Source organism: Microtus ochrogaster, chromosome 17, assembly GCF_000317375.1.
Source record: "Microtus ochrogaster isolate Prairie Vole_2 chromosome 17, MicOch1.0, whole genome shotgun sequence".
In the NCBI taxonomy this organism is placed as follows: domain Eukaryota; kingdom Metazoa; phylum Chordata; class Mammalia; order Rodentia; family Cricetidae; genus Microtus; species Microtus ochrogaster.
Window position 1 is genome coordinate 23,145,901 of NC_022019.1, and position 21,410 is coordinate 23,167,310.

The 21,410-nt window shown below is 36.5% G+C and overlaps 1 protein-coding gene across 1 annotated transcript; it reads right to left on the reverse strand.

Annotated features, from left to right (window-relative positions):
* Nucleotides 1-9,953: 9,953 nt before the first annotated feature.
* Nucleotides 9,954-14,221, reverse strand: Slitrk1 (SLIT and NTRK like family member 1). The gene has a single exon (XM_005355650.3). It carries the CDS (start codon nt 13,212-13,214, stop codon nt 11,124-11,126), a length of 2,091 nt encoding a protein of 696 aa, XP_005355707.1. The 5' UTR covers nt 13,215-14,221; the 3' UTR covers nt 9,954-11,123.
* Nucleotides 14,222-21,410: the final 7,189 nt, after the last annotated feature.

The following is a 21,410-nucleotide window of genomic DNA, read 5'->3' on the forward strand; positions in this document are numbered from 1 at the left end:
AAAAGGAGGTTAAACTTTCTATAAAATATTACTCATAAAGTTTCATGTCCAGTATTGGGGAAACTAGCAATTGTTTTTATCCTAACGATGAGAAAATTGAACAAAAGATTAAAACCTAATTTGTTGCCTTAGTCAAATCTCTGTTTCCTAGGAATAAAATGATTTCTCAAACAATAAGCTCTCTCATGATTTAAAAGTGGTGATTAATAATTATGTATGACTAATAACATGACTATTTTTCAAAGCAGATTACAAGAATTATAAAAACGTATAGGAAAATCAAATGTATGTTGAGTAGTTATTTTCTTGTGGTCTAAATGTACTTAAAATAAAATTTCAATGGATTTAATAATACAAACTAATAATTCCTAGTTAATACTTAATGAAAGATTATAACGTCAAATTTTTCAGAAAAGTTTTGCTTTCAAATATGTTTGATCTGTATTTCATAATAATGCAATATTCTTTTAGGAAATTTTACATGGGTAAAAGTGTATTTTATTCCTCAAATTTGAAGTGTAGTTTAGTAAATAAAATATGATCTTATTTTGTTCTTTCAACAAAGCTATGAAAGCATGCTATCATCCTTCTTATAGATTCAGTAGAAATAAAAATTAACAAAACAAATACATACATCCCTATGTTTCCATAGACCCAGAGCAGGCTAGCTCTATCACATGACTCATTCGCAGTAGTCCTATTGCTGTTTTGCATAGACTACAGGAAATTATGTTTTTATGTCTATTTAAAAGATTAGGGAGAAACTCTGTCATTCTTTTGAAAAATGTCAATCTTGGGGAAAGAAATATAACTTATTGTCAAAATGTTTCTTTAAAAGTAACAAAGTTCTGGCCTTCATTTAAAATAATAATAATAATAATTAATATCACTAGATAAATGAAAAAATTAAAATATATAGTGCAAATCTGTGTAACCACATCATTTTGAAAAATTAGAACACTATCACATTTTGCTAAATATATAACTTTAATTTTATAAGTCTAACCTCATGTTTCCTAAACAAAGATATTTCTATCTGTTAATCAAAAGATTAAGTTTTCTGAATGCTAGCGATCATTAACATTATAGCAACTAAAAATTCAAAATATTTATTAAATAATACAATTTTTGAACTTTGGAAAGTGTTTGGATATGGATTATATTGTGCTGATTCTTGCTTTGTCATTGCCTGAACATATTTCAAAACAAAAGGCAAGTGTTTTATAAATACCATTTGTTATACTAACACTGATCTTTTGATATTTTCTAATTACACAACAAGAACATAGACATCTAAGATAATCATTTGGAAGAATTTAAATGTGAAGTACACCTCAAGTGTTCAGATTCTCTAAAGATCAAAAATACCTCATTGTTGACAACATAGCTATAAGTTAATTTAAATGGAAGTGGAAACTGAATGCTTTGATACTTTTAATTTCCTTGATAGTTTAACAAAACAGTAACCAATAAGAATAAACTGACATTTGTGTCAAAGACTCTCAGTAAAAGTTCAGGTGGAAAATCAATCTGCTTCATAGAAAACTCAATTAAAGAAAATTAGCTTGTTTAAAAGACTGAAGAGGAAAGTAACCCAGTCATAGAATAAACAAATTGCATATGAGCCAGTTGTAGCATATTAAATCATTATTATAATATTATATTTACTAAGCTTATGAGTTCTCCACATGGAAGAATATTCATTTGATACCTAAGAACAAGATGATTTTAAATAATATACTATTTTAAAATATGTAATACTCTCACTAGTCAATATTCCCAAGAACCTGAGGAAATGAATATTCCCTTCCTGAATTAATAGAGAAATGTCTTCTTTAGAGTGTTCTACAGTACTCAAGAAATGAGTTTCTCTGCGGCATACAGTCAGGATGGAGGGATCTGATCTTGTGCTCCAACAGATGGCACAATTGAAGGAAGGCCAAGGCATCCTTGCTAAATGACACACAATTAGACTGAGAAATGCCTGAAAACTGTAAGAATACAGAAAGCAGCTCCCAGGCATTGTGCACACTTTGATTTTGTCATGAATTAATATATTTTTTTCTGAATTGTCACTGAGCTTATAATTTTAGTCTGCTGAGTTCAGCTTTGTTGAGATTTTTTTCTTGTTATTTTGTCAGACAATCATCTTGTCTACTCTGCAATTCTAAAAAAGTATCCTAGAATCATAAACAAACCAATGTGGCATGGAACACAGGACAACAATGGATGGTGAAGACAAGGATGAGGGAAATATGTATTTCTCATAGAACCAAAATATTTTTCAAGACATATAAAGTTATATTTAAAGATGTATAACTTATATTACTCAAGCAGACTTTCTTTAAACGTTTAATACTAATATTTCAGTTTCAACGCTTTAACGTAAAAGAGAAATTTTATTTTCAATTATAGTTTGATTGTTAAAGATTAAGGTGGGTTGATGAGAGTGAGATTAGGGATGTGCAGATAAATGATTTTAGGAAAAAAAATCAGAATTTATTTTACTCAAATTTTATTGTCCACCTAAGATTTGAGCAAGAATCACTGTGTTATGTAGGATGTTTAAGAAACAACCAAACCATATAATCTTATAAATGTGCAGATAAAATACAAATCCCCCCCCAAAGAATCTTTACCCAATAAATATGTTTTCTGTTTAAAAGAAAGAAATAAAAAATAATTTATTCTGAGGACTTATTACCCTCAATCTTTTCAAATATTGTGATTAAACATGTCTATTTAGAGTTTACTATTTACCTTTATATCATATACAGTTTGTATGCTTCATACTATTTTTATATTTCAATTGATTTTCAGAAAATATTTTGCTTTGTTTATATGGTTTTGACAATCTAAAAGTATGCAAGTATGTCACAGTGCGTCAGTTGTGTGTAAAACTGTTTGTTTTCAACTTTGAACAAATCTGCCCTGAAGGTATTATCCATGAATGGAGTTCATCCAAAGGGTGTTTCTCAACTACAAAATAGTCATCAAAAGGGAATCATGCTCAATTTTAGTGTTGTTGCTCATACTGCATTCTCCGTTCCCATGTTTAGCAAATCACACAAAACAAAAATAAAGCAAAAAAAATTCATATCTTAATAAACACTACGAGGTCCTGACTTAGTAGTGTAAAACCCACTGCCTCCAGTCTTCTTTTCCCATTAAAACTCAAAACTGTGAAATTGGTTGTTTAAGCCAAAAATAATTCCCTCTGAAACCTGTTGTTCTCTCTTTTACAGCCATCCCAACACATTGCCCAGCTGTCCTCTTCTGTCTGGGTACTACGATTGTATCCTAAGGCACCGCCATCCACCCCGAATTCCACAATAGTAGCTCCTTGCCACCCTGTTTGTAGTTGAGAATTCAGTTACACTCGGTGATCCATGATGACTGTCTAAGCACAGTACTGAGATCATATCACTTGTTGATTTAGACTGTATTATATATGAAATAAAGCACAATTTCCTTTTTTTGCTTTATGACACATCATCTGGTTTCTTTCTCTGTTTATCTGAATTCACATCTGTCTATGTCTGTATTCTAGTCATTAGGAACTTTCTTTCTATTCTTTAAATGTACTACACTCATTACAATTTAGAATGCTTTGTACCTCTTGATTTATTTTGCAGGATCTCTCTAGTACTATATCTTCAATTATCCATCATTTTATTTATTATTTCCTACTATACTAATGTTGCCTCTCTCCAGAAATAACTCTTGTAAGTACTCTCACAAAAGGTCATCAACTTCTTCTGCACTACCTTTTGTTACTGTCATTTATCACCCATATTTGCCATTTTTCAAATTGTATTCAACAGTTTTTTTAATTGGGTGTCAATTTAGATAGTTACCATTCTGCATGTTTTTTAGTTAGCTTTAGAGCCATGCTTTGAATGTGTCTAAGCTTTCATAAATGGTCAAGGAAACCAGTTGAGTTAATGAAAATATAGTCATCTCTTAGATTTGCCTCCCTCCCCTTATTGATTTTATTTACTGAATTTGGTATCACTAAACTGTATCTCTCTTAAAATTATGCTATGTTACCTACTTAAAATGCCCTGAATTGGTTCAAGCATTGATTGTATTATTCTAGAAGCCAACATTATTTAACAAATTTCTTGAAATGCTGTTTTAAGTATCAATTTATAATAGAATAGTTATAATATTGCATTATATTAGTACTTCAATCATTAAAATCAAAAGTATATAAGATGTGCAGTACCATGAATAATGCTAATACTTTTCTCATGTCTCTTTCTAGGCAATGGACACTATTTCTTTCATAATTGGTAAGTGACCTATCATTAGTATTTGAAGTACTTCTACTTTTCACTGTGTATTTACTTTCCATGTCAATCAATATGTTATAATCAAGCATGTTTTCTTCTACCATAAATCTGCCAAAGAAAAGAACAAAGTACAAAAAACAAGATGCAAAAGTGAGCAAAAACGCAACTCTGCTTACAAGTCTGTTAAACCCTTGGGCTCGAACAACTGTAAGTTACTGTTACATGATGGAAAATTAAGTTTTGCTAAATGATACACTGGCTGAAGATTTTTATAAAATGAATTTCAATGTAAGTACAACTTTTATTAAACTTTCTGCAGACATTTCTAAATAGAATTGATAGAAACATAATTAAGGATCTCATGATGACTATTTCTAAAGCAATAGTATAGTGTTCTCAATTCTAAAATGTAACATTTTATTTCTTGAGTCCTGTAAGCTAAAAAGTTATCTGTAATTTGTTCAAGATTTTTTTCAAAAGCCATATCTCTTTAAAATAATTATTTTAAAAAGCCTGAATGGTAGTATATAATGATGAAAATTATTTATATATTAAAAAATGAAGATAACATAACTATACTTCATTTAGAACATTATTTGATAGTTTTAACTTAGTGCATAATAGTTGATAAAAATGATTGTAATGGCTAATGACCTAAATTACTAAAGCAATATAAGATGTTCTACTAGGGTTACACACTGCCGCTGATGTGTTATATTCATATTCAAATGGTGTATATATCCTATCCTCATATGTTCTAGACCCCTTAAGATGAGAATCACCTGATATTATTTTCATAAGAAACAACCTACAGTACAATTAGTTCTAGGAATATTGAACCAATTAAAAAATTTTGAAATAAGCATTTTCAAATTCATCTCCCATGGGCTTCTAAAAATTGATCAGCAGGTAAAGGAATATACATGATTTATCAAGAACTACATAAACACCAAGATTTGCCTGTATCCCAGCACTGACTGGTGTAAAAAAGAGAATCCTGGAAGCTCTAGATGATGCTGGGAGCTCCAGGTAGAGTGAGAGACACTGTCCCAAAGAGCTAAGAAGGAGAGGCACTTGAGGAAGATATCTGCCATCATTTCACAGTTTCTACCTGTACATAGTCAAGTACACCCACTTCAAACACACACACACACACACACACACACACACACATTTTATCTATGATGAAAGCCTTTATAATCTGCCACATGTAAGTGAAAGGCAGGGATATTACTTAAAACTGGGTTCCAGCACCAATCTGAACAATATCAAAGAAGACATTCCTGTAATGAACATGTGTAGACCATTTGTCAGGACTGATCCAACAGCAAATAATGACAGACTATATATGGAATTGTATTGGATCTTAAATGCAACTTGCAGATGACCCTGTGGAATGATAAGCTTAGACTAACTCCATTATCATTTTAAGGAAGACGAGTATCTGCATATTTTGGTATTATTGGAAGGTCTAGGTATTAATTTCTTAAGACACCAAGGGGTACCATATTCTTTATCTAGAAAGTATATGACTAAGACTGCCAACAAATAAACATAGTTTATGCTCATAAATAATTCCAGAAAATTTGTATGACAAATGAAATACAACTCTATGTCAACAATATACTCTAATCAGTCTATTTTAGAATTCAGCAAAAGAAAAACTAATAGTCTAACCAATAGTTTGACAAACCAGGTCTAAATCTATAAACTGAAATTATCAGTCTACTGCGGTTTAAAGGAGCCAATGAGCTTTAAAGATTTAAAGAAATCCCAAGATGATTTCTTCAGTGGTCTATTTTATTTACAAAGTATAATTCTTGAACAGTTATTTCATCATGACCTTAAGTCTTCTACTTTCGTTTCTGAAATCCAGTCAAATTTTGATAGCACCTAGCATGGTCAACATATGTTTATGTTGCTCCACTTCTCAGCCTGTAGGGAGTGGTCTTATGGAATGGATGATCTCATGAACTGTTGGGGGTGGTCTCATGGATTATAATGAGTAGTCTCATGGACTCTAGTAAAAGGTATCATAAACTATAACGGGTAGTCTAATGGGCTGTAGGAGGTGGTGTCATGGACTGTCGGGATGGTCTCATGGACTGTCATGGGGACTGTACAAGATGATCTCATGAAATCGATTTGATGGTGTGGCTTTAAGTTTCAATATTAATATGAATACTAAGATAAAAATTGTCCTGTGTGTGAGTTTGGAAAATATCTTCTAGCAAGGACACAGGTGGAAAAAAAAGAATGATAGAGAGAAATTTAAATTTTAATGAATTTAGCTCTCTTCCTTTAGTTCTAATATATATATAGATAATATTAATCATTGAAACATGATTTTCCTGATTTTCATTGATATTATATTGAATCTAGCCTTCAAAAATATAGCAGATTACAATTTGAAAGAAAAACAAAATAAAGATGAAGTCTAAATACTGAAATTAAATTGTTAGCATAATTTATATTACCATTTTATTCGGGAAAGCACCTCAAATAAAAATATGTATAAACAAGCCAGCAGAAGTGCTGAAAAAAAAAGCCACTATTGTTTAACATTCTACAATCCTATTATCAATACACACTTTACCTTCACACTTGAAAAATCATGTATTTCTTTCTCTATGCTAACTATGCTCTTTAAAAAATCTTAGAGCTGGCCGGGCAATGGTGGCGCATGCCTTTAATCCCAGCACTTGGGAGGCAGAGGCAGGCGGATCTCTGTGAGTTTGAGACCAGCCTGGTCTACAGAGCTAGTTCCAGGACAGGCTCCAAAGCCACAGAGAAACCCTGTCTCGAAAAACCAATATATATATATCTTAGAGCCAAATAATATATTGTCTTTGAATTGACCAATATAATTTTAGCTGTTACTGAAATTTCTGACAATTCTAATTACACATAGTACAAATACTATTAGGAAAAGCAACTGCATTGTCTTAATGTTAAAACAGTTATCCCAGCTTCCTCCTGTATAAACAAGAAAAAAGTATTAGACAAATTTCAATGGCAACAACTTAAATTCTATCAAGCTCTTAATTACAGCACTAATCACAGCAGCTTAGAGTTTCTTCAAAGCCATTTATAGGATACTCTGGCTGCTTGTCTTCTCCTTCCCATTGGTCACCATAAAACACGTTTCAGCTCATTGTGATACATTAAAATACGATTTAACTAGAAACAGGATACATTATCTATGAACATCAAAATACAGTTATATTAGCATTTTGTGTAAATAGAAAATAAAAAACACTAAGCACTTCCACATAAAACACATGTGAGAAACCACATACATTATGTGTCCTACTTACTTGTATGTGGCTCTGTGAAGTCTTTAAAAGAACTTTGCTAGGTAAATTAAATTGTGGCAGAGATGCTCTACTAAAGTGAATAAAGAACAGTCAGTCTTAATAATCAATTATTATAATCATGAAGTCATAGGACATGCTTTCTCTATAGGCTTTCATGTATATCATTATTTATTAAGATTCTAGCAGCATTCTTGAGATTGGAATCAATGCAAACTTAATATAGATTCAGTGGTATGAGTATTTATCCTAAGGTACACTCGTCTTTTTCCTTAACTATTTTCTTTTATTCTAAGGGAGAGCAGTGCAAATTTAGCTCACTCACTGAATCTGAGGTAAGATTGTTTTGTCATAGACAATCTAATGGTGCACAAGGCCAATGCTATTCTAAGTGGGAAGCTGGAAACTCATTCCCAATCTGTTTTATGGTGATAGTATTTATGACTTTGTGTTTTAATAATCTTTAAAATCTTGGTATGATGATTGCTCTATATAAAAATGAGGTTTTGCCGGGCGATGGTGGCGCACGCCTTTAATCCCAGCACTCGGGAGGCAGAGGCAGTCGGATCTCTGTGAGTTCGAGACCAGCCTGGTCTACAGAGCTAGTTCCAGGACAGGCTCAAAGCCGCAGAGAAACCCTGTCTCGAAAAACCAAAAAAAAAAAAAAAAAAAAATGAGGTTTTGAAGTATGAAGGAAATTGAATTAGATGTCATTCTATTTTTAGCATATATGATTTAAATTATCATGTACTGTCCTTGAGCCTCACTCGTTTCATCTATATAATGGAAATAACAATATTTGGAAAATTGCCCTGTGACCTTGAAACTTAAATGAGAGTGTAAAGTAGCATGTCTGGCACACAAATACTAAGAAAGGTCATTAAAATATTATTTGGACAATTTGATTGCTTTGGCAAGACTATTACACTGTAATTTCTGTTTACTTAAGGAAAATTTCTCTGTTCACACGTTCTATGACAGATTCTGTTCCCTAATCTTTCCTAATCATGTATCAATTGTAAAATTCCTACTATGCCCCAGTCGAAAGTTTTCAGTGAATGCATAAATGATGCCTTTCGTGAGAGACATTTGTAAGGCTTCCCTTTATCCTCTTTTGTTTCTTAAGGTCGTAGGAGACATTACTCACCTCCTTTACCATCTTTTTCACAATGAACAAATCTGTTGATTGCTTGCCAAAAGTGCAGCATTTTCCCCATAAAAGTTTTAAAGCTTTCTTATGAAAAACAAATAATAAGTAAATAACCAAGAGCAACTGCCAGACAACAATCGTTTTCCTATTTTATCATTAGGAAATGCAACTCACAAACAAAAGAGTCGAGAAAAATAAATAATGGGTGCCCTTAGGAAGAGTCATAATTTACAATAAAGATTTTGTTTTAAAAGTGTTAAAATAAAGAATACATACTCCAGAACATCGCTGTTCTAGGAAATTATTTCCCATTAGAAATCTAGTTACAACAGCTTCTGGGGGGCTTTCACGCAGCTAACTTTGAATCCTGCGATTTCAGTGTGTGCTCTACTATCTTTGCCATACTTCTCAAGAGCGTGTATGTGGTGGAATGCAGATCCCATCAATATGTGTGGTTTGTACCCTAACTGCTGATAAAATGGACTTGCTTAGAATTTGCTCTGGCATCTGCCTCAGACCAGAACTACATTGGTCAGTAAAATTCCAATAGTTTGCTGCTTTCCCTTGAAAATTACTGGGCCATAGCCAAAACTGGAATGATAAGAGTAAAACACTTCTTTAGGATAATGATTGATTTCCATAAAGATGAGTACTTCAACCATTTTCAATATGTAGTTGCTGGGGCGGAGAGGGTGGGTGGCCACTAATTAGTTTTCCCGTTTTCAGCAGATGTGGAATTCAAAATGCCAGCAGCATTTCAACCAGCAGTCATTAGGGCTGTCTTTCATGGCGGAGTGCTGACCAATGAAATCCCTCTCTGTTTAATGAAACCTATGTAGACAGAGTCAATTAAATCAAATCTATACTAACATCTCCAATATATCTGCAGTGTGGGCAGCGCCAACAAAATCAACAGTGAGGGATTTCCAGTATTAATAAAGGCATTCACTGACGCATTAGGAGAGGGGGAAGGGAGGGAGATGTAAAACTATACTTTATGGACAGTGTAAAAGCAGTAAAATCGAAGAGGATGTGAGGGACTGTGAGGAGGAGAGCTAGTGAATATTTAAACATTAAGGTGATTATAGTGAGACCCTTTCTGGTACCCAGGAAAGGAGCCACCCCAACCGTCCCCCTCCCCCATCCCTTCAACCATAATCCACATAGAAAACTGGAAAAATGTAAGGACCCAGATTTGAAAACATTTTCACTTTAATACTGAAAAAATATGCCATTATAAAATCCTCGAATAGAATTAGTAAGTTTCACGTGCTTCCTCGGTTCTTTGTTCCTACTTTATAAGTAAGATTTATACCAGCACACAATTGCTACCATAGGATCGCAGCCTAAGCACTAGAATGACATTAATTGGTCATGCTTAACTGCCCCAGAATCTTTTTTTCTTAAATAATTACACTGTTACTATAATAGAAATCATGGGTACTTATTTTACATTCAGATGGAAGGCATTATTGGATATGTATAGAAAAATATTCCCCCTCAGAAACTAAAATAAAAACAAACATCACCGTCAAAATAAGATAATCCAAGACAACCCTTAAAAACTTTGCTCAACAAAATACATTGTTAACTCATAAAATGGACTGATGACTAGCCATGCAAATGTCTTAAATAAAACCTTTACATTTTTTTTCACAGTAAACATACTCTCTGAACTGCCTACCAATCACAAATAATGGCGAAATGGCACTTTCTGATTATACTGTAATTTGTTTATAGAAAGTTTGATACGATGGGACTTATCAGGTAAGAGGATGGGTGCTGTGACGCCGTCTCCAGTCTCAGTGGGGAGTTGGGATTGGGGGTCAGAGTCCCTGGAGCATCAGGATTCCATGCGAGCCATGCAGCACTTCTTTTGTTTTTTGTTCTTGTCAGGAGTCAAAGTTATTTATTTACAATACATTCATGCCTTCGTGCAACTGCCCATCCCTGCATAACCAACAGGGAGCCATCTTCGGGCTATCCACAGGGGAAAAATAGATATCTATCTCTCTATATAGATGTGATATATGTATATATGTATAGAGCCACTGCAGGTAGCCCCAAGGGACCTTTGGCTCAGAGCGAGGGCGCTCGATTCTTCTGGCAGGCCCCATGCTTTTAGTCAAAAGGCGCAAAGAGCGAGTTAGCTGCACTCCCAGCTCCACAGCCTGCTCTTTGTTTTCAGAGGGAAGCTTAGGGGCTAGAGCCTCTTAGTCTAGTGAGTTCATAGTTATTTATTTACTTATGTCCGTCGAGGCTTGTGACACGCCAGATCTGGGTCAATGTTCTCCTGCTCCCACGAGATGCTGGCGGCAGAGTGTACATTGCCTCCTGCACTTCTCCCCCTTCAGGGTGTAGAGCTTAGTCTGAGAGTGAGTGAGAGCCGCAATCATACACCCTATGGGACCCGTCTGCATTGTAAGGCCCATTGTGCCAGTAGGAAGAGTCACAGACTGTCTGTAGGGAATTAATTTCGGACGCTGAGGAATTGGCATCTCTTCTCTTGGACCGCTTTCGGTTCCTCAGGATAAACACGAGCATGCCCACCACGGTGAAGGCGGAGGTGACGAACACCAGGAGCAGTCCCGGGACCAACACGGAGATGGACACCCTGCTGGTGTCTAGGTAGGAGTTGGAGTGCGTCCCGGTCTCCGCCAACCCAGTGCTGTTTTTACTGTGCGAAGTTAACGTGGGCGAGATCCTCGCGTACAGCTGGGGGCAGATCTCGTCATTGGAGAGCAGCATGAAATCCTTCCTAAAGAAGTTCACGGGCGTCTCACACTTGAGGTCGCTCATCAGCACCTCGGAGCCCAGACGTTCTGCCCATTGCTTGAAAGGCACAATGGTGCAGGAGCACTCCCAGGGGTTGCCATGCAGATCTATCTGGATGATAGAGGTTAACTGGTCAAGCACCCCTGCCACTGGGAGGTACATGAAGTAATTGTTGTGCAGGCTGAGCTTAGACAGGGAAACCCCAGCAAAAACGTCCACGGGTAGGGACCTCAGCAAGTTGTTGTTAAGAATAAGAATCCTCAGCTTGGGCATGGCATTAAAAGTACCAGGGAGAATGAGCTGAATCGCGTTGTACTCCACGTTCAGATACTCCAGGTTCTGCAGCCCAGCAAATTTCTCCCGGGACAGCGTGTCCAGGTAGTTGCTATCCATGTACAGCCACCTGAGGTCCAAAAGGTTCTTGAAAGTGTTGTTCTCTATGTTCGCGATGTTGTTGTTGCCCAGATCCAACAGAATGAGGTTCTTGTAATCCACAAAGTGAGATTTTCGGATGCTGTGGATCTTGTTATCTCGGAGGAAAAGCTCTTGAACATTGGAGAGCTTAGGCTTCAAATCAGCCAAGCTGCTCACGTTCCGGTTGTTACAGTTCATCTTTAAGCCTGAACCTGGGATGTGGTCACAGCTGCAGCCCCCGGGGCAGGGCAAGCCTTGGTCTGGGGGTTTGTTTCTGGCGCCCCCAGTTGCTATCGGTGGTGTGGGTTTGATTTTGAGCTGCCAGTTGCCCGGGATCTTTGTACCTCCATTTGGAACAGACCCTGGGGTGGCATGCTCGTCTTGCCCATTTGTCTTGAAAGGAGTTGGCAGGGGGCCAGGAGCGAAGGTCTCTTCCTGGGCAGGAGGAGCCGGGAGACTAGAATCCACTCGATTTTTCAAAGGACACAAGTCCTGTTCCGTGGTTTCATTGAGGTCTTTACCCTGAAGCCTGGTGGGGGCTTCGCAGACCACTCGGCCGATCAGGGCATTTTTGGGAATGTTTTCTAGCCATTCTTTCAGGGAGAGCAGATCACAGGTGCAGTCCCAAGGGTTATCCTCGAGCAAGATCTCAGCAATGCCAGGGATCTGCTCCAAAACCTCCTCATAGGGCAATGTTTTCAGCCTGTTTCCGCGGAGGTCGAGGTGGGTGATGGGCACATACTGGAATACATTGGCAGGTAGAGTGCTGATGAGATTGTCGTTTAAAATGAGGACTTCCAACTTGTTCAAGTCCTGGAAGGCCCCCGGGTCTATATCCCGTAATAAATTAAAATCAGCCTGGAGGTATTCCAGATCATCCAGCCCCAAAAAAGTCTGCTTTCGAAAAGACTTGATCTTGTTGTTGTTGATATGCAGCCGTTTCACCAGCTGCAGCCCCAGAAAAGCCCCCGGAACGATTTCATGCAAGCCATTGTTTTCCATATGCAAACTAACCGCATTATAAAAGTTAGCGAACTCATTAGGGAAAAGTCGAGTGAGGGAATTGCCATGCAGAAATAAATGGTAAAACTGGGAAGTCGGGGCGGTGAAGCGCTGCAGACTTGTAAAGCCCTTTTTTTCACAGTCTACGTGTAAGTCCCCTTCTATCTCATTGCAAGAACAGATCTTCTCTTTACAAACGTCCCCTGTAACGTTTCCAGCGGCAAAACAAAGAGACGTCTCCAGCAACAGAATCCAAAGCAGCATTTTTAAAGCGAGCAATTCATTCCAGATCTCATCACAAAGTAACAGCAACCATCCTGCTCGCCACAGACACAATTCAAGTTCATTTAGTGCTCCAATGTCCGATCCCAGAGAAAGAGAAAAAAGGGTTTGGGGGGGTGGGGGTGGATTCCTTCCTCCCTAACCCCCCCGTACTGCAATAGCCCAGACGCCAGTCAATAATTATATCCACAAACTATCCAAGCACATAGTGCAAAGCAAGCAGAAAAGGGTGGGGGGTGGAAAGTAGGGGAAGAGAGAAAAGAAGAGAAAGCAAACTACTCCCCCCTCAACCCTTTAAAAATAAGTAAAATATATACCTGTAAAATTAAAAGGAAACGCACCCTTACAGAATCATGTTTAGGCGTCCTCACTAACCAGGAAGGGAACAATGCTAGCAATTAGAAGCAAGTGCATGTTAGAAACAAGCAGGTTTGCAGCGTAGTACAGGCGCACTGCCTGTGATGGCTGTGCGTCGGACTGACCTTGCCTTTCTGATACAAAGCAGAGCTTTCGGCAGCTTCAGAGGTCCAGGCAGCTGGAGGAGTTCCTGTCTTGATTGTGGGTTGCTCAGAAGTACCCCCGAGGTGCTGTCCAGAGCCCCCGGTGCTGAAATCACGCCCGACCGAAAGACTCACACTGCCCAGCCAATGGCGCTGGAAAATTTCCGCAATCGCTGCGTTTTGTGGATGTCCATCCTGATCCTTTTTATCCCCTTTGGCCGTCTTCAGTCCTCCTTTTTTTGTTTTTTTTTTTCTGTGCTCCGACCGGTGCTTACTCGCTCTTCTTTGCTTGTTCTCCTTCTCTTTCTTCTGCTCTTTCGGAATTACGTGGAGGGGGGAGGACAGAGGGGGAGCGAGTTGTCTGAGGGAGGAAGAGAGCGCGAGAAAGGGGAGGAGGGGGGAGTTGCTAAGAAGCTCTGCTGGTTCCAGCCTGGTGCACTCTGAAAGATCTGACACCCTCTGCTGATCTGCAGTAGCAAAAATCCATCTGGTGAGGGAATGCTGAAAGAAAAAAAAAGAAATCCACGTATAGGGCAAGCGTTAAAAACGTGGGTATTAAAGGCTGTCGATCTACATAGAAGCTTATTTTAAATTGATTATTTAATTCTTTTTTGCTTGCTAGAAACTTTACCCTTTCCTTTCCTTAAAGACCTCACAACCCCCGCAAGTTCCAGCGTTCCGAAAGCACGGCTTTTAAAACATTTATTTCCCAATGGCTTGAATAAAATTAGTGTCAGGGTGTCAAGCGAACAGCAATTTGAGGTAATTATATTGCACGCCATTTTCATCGGTGCTTTAAATGCGTTTCTGCCTTCTCTGCGGTACAGCGTTTTATACTGTGATGCCTTTGGAACCTCTTATTTTATTTTTGTACATAGAAAGTGGCTATTCGGAATGTATGTACATATATATATATATATATATATTACATAATATCACAATTTGGTAGAGAATATTTGTTTCCAGGTATATAATTGAGGCATATACTTTTCCATTTTAAAGTTGTTGCAGAATTCAGTCAATTTGGTCCTAGGGAGTTAGGTTTTTCTGGTGGTATTGCTAGAGCGTTATTTAAATCTGCAGAATGAAAGCACAATGCCTGCTTACGGTCTTTGATTTCAGACCACAAAGCTTTCAGTGACATTCAGAAAATGAGGGAAGGGGCTGAGGGAAATTCCCAGATTGCGAAGGCTCTTAAAAATCCTTTGGTATGCAGGCACTCAGCCACCACACATGCATGCTGTCACACATGCATGTACACACACACACACACACACACACACACACACACACACACCTTACAAAGTTTCTATCCCAGATGTGAGGAATTTAATATATATACAAGTAAGTAACAAGTTGTGTCCTGACAGGAGAAAGTAGAAGTCCTGCTCTGTAATCAGGGTAGTTGTACCTCCTTCTCAGCTCACCCTGGGTCAATGAGGCTAAGGAGAACAATGCTGACAGTATCCTCAGGCAGAGGATAAGCACTTTACTCAGACCTAGAACTCAAAAAAAAAAAACAAAATTCAAAAAACAAACAACCAAAAAAAAAAAAAAAACCAAACAAAAAACAGTGTCCTTAAGAACTAAAATTGGGATTTTGTTTTTTCTTGGAAGTCAGTGAAACTGACTTTTAACAGAGGTGGCATACTTTTCAAAATAGCAAGAATATTATGCATGTTTTTAGGTTTTTGAATTTATAGAACTTTTAAAAAATAAGCAGATAAATTCTTTGATTCTCCCTGCCTCCTCCTTCCTGCAAGAGGACACAAGGTTTCCTCTTTGTAGCTCTGGCAGTCCTGAAACTCTCACTGTAGACAAGGTTAGCCTAGAGCTCAGAGATCCACCACCTGTCTCTGTTTCTGCCTCCTCAGTGTTGGGATCAAACATTAAAGGTGTAGGTCACTGTCCATTCTGTAGCTAAGCAGTGATGACTTACTTAACAATACTTTTCCCTTCAATTATGTCTTTTCAAGCTTATCAACTGTACAGGCATGTTAATAATTTGCATAAAATCAAATGCGCATGCAAGACTGTATTTTGGGAAGACTGAGGAATGAAAATTTGCAAGCAAAACTGGTATTAGGGATGTTTTCAAGGTTAGAGAAAGTATACAGGTGCTTGAAGGATTTATTTATTTATTAATTTGCTTATTAATTCACTTATTTATGGATCTCAGAGCTGCTTAGGTAACTGGGAAGAAATCCATGCATCATATATATGAAAATTGTTGTGCTCTTAGTAAAATTTGGTTGGAGGAAGGATAGAGATGAGCATTTAACTCGAACATGCACCAGTATGTGTATGTGTGCAAAGGGGGGTACATTTTTTGCAGCTTCTCATTTCTCCTTTTAAGTTAACTGATTCCTGTGTGCAGGCAGAGGAAGCAGTCTCCTCGCAGACAGTTTCAGTAAGGGAAAGCTATGCAACTGAGAACTCTAGACTCGAGAGATTAAGTGGAACCAAATCATTTCTGTTTCAATAGAAACAACTGCACCTAGAGCTAAAATATCTTCCTCCCTGAAGCCATGATCAAGTCCTAAGGAAATTATTTAGATGCAGTTTGATGTTGACAGGAATGGGTAAACCACTGAAGAAAAAAAAAATCACAAACCAAAATTCCAAAGCCCCAAACACACTGGCTGATGAGAAGGAGAAACAGTGTTCCTTGCAGTCACACAAAAACCACACCCTTGCCGTGGGGTGGGATTTAATTTTTACATGCCAACAAGTTCTTTATGGGAAGAGACCCAAAGAACAAATTGAATTTCATTAAAATAACCATACTTTAGTTAATTTACCATTATTGATATTTATACTAAGATTTAAGCTTTCACATTGACTACTCTCCCTTTACATTTTGATTGTTCCTCCTCAAACTAGAGTCATATTAGGCAGATAGGTATCAGAATTTCTGACTTAGAGATATTATGAAATACCATCTTCAAATAGTTTATTACCTTATACTCCAAAAAGGCAGTGTGGCAGTGATCAGTGTGACATATGAAAATTAAATTTAATAAGAATAGCATGAAGATTATACTACCTATAAGGGATATTCAGAATAAGATGAAGGATAGATAAAAGTGTTTCTGTTAAAATTAAATTATATACAAAAATTCTTAACTTTTGATAATAGATATTAATTAATTTAGTTAGTATTTCAAGACAGGGTTTTTCTGTATAGCCCTGGTGATCCTGAAACTGGTTCTGTAGACAAAGCTTCCAGTGAACTCAGAAATCTTCCTGACTCTTCCTCCTAAGAGATGAATTAAAGGCATGTTATCATCATGCCCAGAATAAATAAATAAAAGAAGAAGAAAAGTAATGGAAAATTGCCTTATATATCAAAATGCTGACTATTCATGTACAACAATGAGCTTACTTTTCTTTTTTTTTTTCATTTTTCTCTTTCCATGGTGTATTAAAAGTCTTTGTGTAGAACAAGCAGGTTACAAGCTAGTGTTCCTTCGGCTTCAGGCAATCAAAAGCTGGGGTTATCCAGTCCCAACCTGCTCAGCTCACAATAAATTTCTTGATGAGCATTAAAAGCATACAACTGAAATTTTATGTGTCATCAAACAGTCCAAATGCCTTTGGGATTTATTTATTTACTTGTTATCTTTATGCTTATTTCTTTTTAAAAAAATAATTTCATACTTCTATACAACGTATTGTGTTTATTGTGGTGATAATCTGTTTGTACTAAAACAAATAAAGCTTGCCTGTAGATCAGAGTGTGGAACGAGCCACTAGTTAGCCATAGAGGCCAGGCAGTGGTGGCACACACCTTTAATCACAGCTATTGGGAGGCAGAGGCAGAAGGATCTCTGTGAGTTCAAGGCCACCCTGGGCTACACTAGACTGATCCAGTTTAAAACAAAAACAGACCCAAGCTGTGATGGCTTACACCTTTAATTCTTGGGAGTAACAAGCCTTTAAGCACTGTACTAGGTAGGTGGAGAGAGGAAGAGATAGGCCTGGGCAGAGAGAGGAATGGAAGGAAAAAGGAAGCAAGAGCTCAAGGCGTTCAGTCTGAGGATTCCCAGAGACAGGATTGACCATTCAGTCTGAAGATTCATAGGACCAGGGCTGTTCCTTTGGTCTGAGAATTTAGTAGTGGTAGGAACGAGTGGCTGGCTGTTCTTTTCTGATAGCTGACTTCATGATTTCTAATTGTTCTTAATAATAAAAATATGGAAAAATAAATGGTAATGTTGATATTATTTTTCCTTTTTTTCTGACTCTCCTCTTTCCTGCAGGTCTTCTCATGGCTACTTCACTGAAGGAAATGGTATACCTCCTCCTGAAATCAGTAGCAGCCATTAGCTCCCCAGATAAAATACAGCTTTATGAACACGTTTATATGTAAGGAAATGTTTAAGGGTCCAATTTGTGGAGCTATCCAGTGCTGCTATGTTTTCATGATTATTATTACCATGCCATATTTGATGACAGTGTCCTATGGCATTTATTCCACATCCACCCTTCAATTGTTACATTTCCTTTATCATTTTGGGGAGATTTTATTTTTATTTTATATGCATGACTCTTTTCCCTTTGTGTACGAGCATGCACTATGTGCACACAATGGGAAAGGAGTTTCACAGAGAAAATTGGGTTCCCTGGAACTGGGTTTTCAGATACTTTTTAGAAGCCATGTGGATTCCGTGACTTAAACTAAGGTCCTCTGGCAGATAAGCCAGTACTCTGAGTCATATCTACCCCATTTTTACATTCTTCATGTGCCTTCTGGGATTTTCTCTGAGACGTATGGTATAATGGGCATATGATAAAAATGTCTCATTTAAGGCTGAATACCAGAGTGACATTTATTTTCAGCACTCATAAGGATCTCTGAATTAACCATCAATTTCTAGAAGAGAAAAAACGAAAACAAACAAGTGTTTCTCTGTCCTAGACTGAGACTGTGTATAAATATGTTTAGAAAGTCATTTGACAACTTGTACACTTAGTGAAAGAATGGCCCTATTGTTTCCTCCTTTGGTCCATGTCTTTCTTGTGCAGTCATTGGATCTGGTTTATAGTACCAGGTATGTATTTCCTTCTACTTACATGGCTGTCAGTCTAATCACAAAATGGTTATCTTCAAAACAGTCCAGCGCCTACTGCGCCAGTGGGAAATTCCTGTGTGTTTGGTCAATCACATAGCCTGCGTAGTCTACAAATGGATAAGACAGGTATTCAGTCCTTTCCAAATTGCCTGCATAGAATCTAGCCAGGAGAGCTCACAGGGCCTTTTAGTCAGTAATTTACTTCTTTTTTACTGAGGATATTCAATGCAATTTAAAATGATTTTAATAGTCATTAGTAGTGGAGTCCCTTTATAATCTTAGCACTCCAGAAGTTGAGGCAGGAGGACTAAATAAAAAAAAAATTCACCTCCAACAACAAAAGACTAAATCACAGGAGATAGGATTAAGCTGCTTTTCTTCTGAGAGAAGATTCAGTGTCTCCTGCCTCCTCTAGATGCTTCAGAGCTAGATTTTGAATGTGTGTTACAGTATCATCATATTCTGTTGGGTGGAAATTAAACACTGAGTGTAGTAACCACTTTGGTTCTGAGTTTAACCTGTTATTTTCCCTCTATTTCACAAATTAGAAAATTTTCATCAATTTTTACGATAATAATTGTAAGTCAGGAGATACAGAAATAATTAAATGTGCTTATACTCTAAAGTGTTTAGTGTATAGGATTTGTCCACATTTTGTAGTTCATTTTAATGTGGGTGATAGCTATTGATAATGTTACATAACTTTAGAAGACAAAGTTAATTAAATTTGAAATGCTTAGGAAGAATAGATGGTATGTGCAAACATCTTTCCTACAAACTGAAGATGTGAGTTCAAAGTTCAATCCCTGGGTGGAGAAGAATGAACTAACTTGTACAAGTGTAAGCTGTCTCCTGATCCTACATACAAGGTACTCACATGAATACACACTCATATATCCACACTCACATACACACACATGCATATACACTCAACACACACCACACATATACATAAACATGCACACTCACACACTCACATACACACATATACACACATGCATACACACTCACATATGCATACACACACTAAGAAAAATACAACATGTATGAGTAACAACAAACAAAAAAGAAAAATAAGAATAAATAAAAAAAACACTGAATCTGAAAAGAAAATTGAAGTAACCAGAGATTTCTGGTTGTAAAGTACACATAAACATTAAAACATATCATTTGCATATTTATCTGTAAAAGAATCAGTATTGATGAACTTTCTCTATTATACTAACTCATAAGCTGACTTCATTTGAAGAACATAAACTACTTGATCTAAATAATTTCATGGGGTTTGATATATAATTCATTCTGAAATTATACTCTCATAACTAAAGCTACAAAGCACTTTTCTTTACTTTCTTATTACCGAATGTTAGAAGTAAAATTGTTAGTTAATGAGTAAGAATTAATAGATTTGACAAAATTTGATGAATCATTTTATTTGTGTTTTTAAACACTTTGTACTTCATTAGAAGTAGCTGATATTATTTTTGCTATTTCACTAAGCATCTGAGAATACTATGTATTATCACTTAAACTATTTTCTATTCAGTTCACTGTGGTAAGGAGTGGGAATTTGGGTTGGTATTTTTTTAAAGTAATAAAACAAAACAAAACAAAATAAAATAAAAGACTGAGGGTGACACAAAGGTGGTATAGGAGAAAGATGATGGTTGCTTTCTGGCATCAATCATCCATGCCAACAGTGCACTGCTTACATACAGTCTTCTTATTGCATAGTTAAGTAAACTGTATGTTTGTGTTTAGTAAAAAAAAAAAGAAGAAGAAGAAATTTTAAAACACAATAAGGAGAGCGTATTTCTACCCTTTGTCCTTAAATATATACTTTATTTTTGAGAAATATGTTTACAAAATTAGAATTTTATGTAAGCCAACAAAAAAATGCATTTATCAGAGATGACTCTATGATCATTAAATCTGAACATAGTATGATCAGAAATTGTTAAACATCATTATATATCTCTACTCAAATATTTTATATTCATGATTAACTTTTATATTGGTATCATAAAAATGGGAATACACATATATTTTGAATATTCAAGTAAGAATTCATTAAATGCAGTTTATTGAAGTAGAAAAGAAATTAATTTCTGCTTACTTGAAAACATCAGTTCTTATACTTATGGAAACTTTTGGAAATGTATCAAATAATAGAGTATTCCGGAAATGGAAAACACCCTGTAAAATTAGTGTCACAACCAGGAATGATAATTTGATGCATATGTTTTCTATGGGTGAGTTTCCTCCAATTCAAGGACTAGACAGTTTCCACTCTTGTAATTCTTATTTGGAAGCAAACTGTATTATGATAGTAAAAGCTAAAAACATGAAATATTCATTGCCTAGATATCACAGTGTCTAAGGCAGATCATATAACTTGGTAAGAGAATTAGATTTGAGAGTTTGGATTTGGAAATTTGAAATCAAAAATGAAGCAGATAGTCTGGTGGCCATATATGGTGGCAACAATATGAGGTGTCCAGTGAAGCAAAGGTGTGATGAAGTGTGTGTGTGTGTGTGTTACTGGTGTTATCATAATCTGTTCTATCCTTTATCAAAACAAGAGTACTACTTTCAGCTCTCCT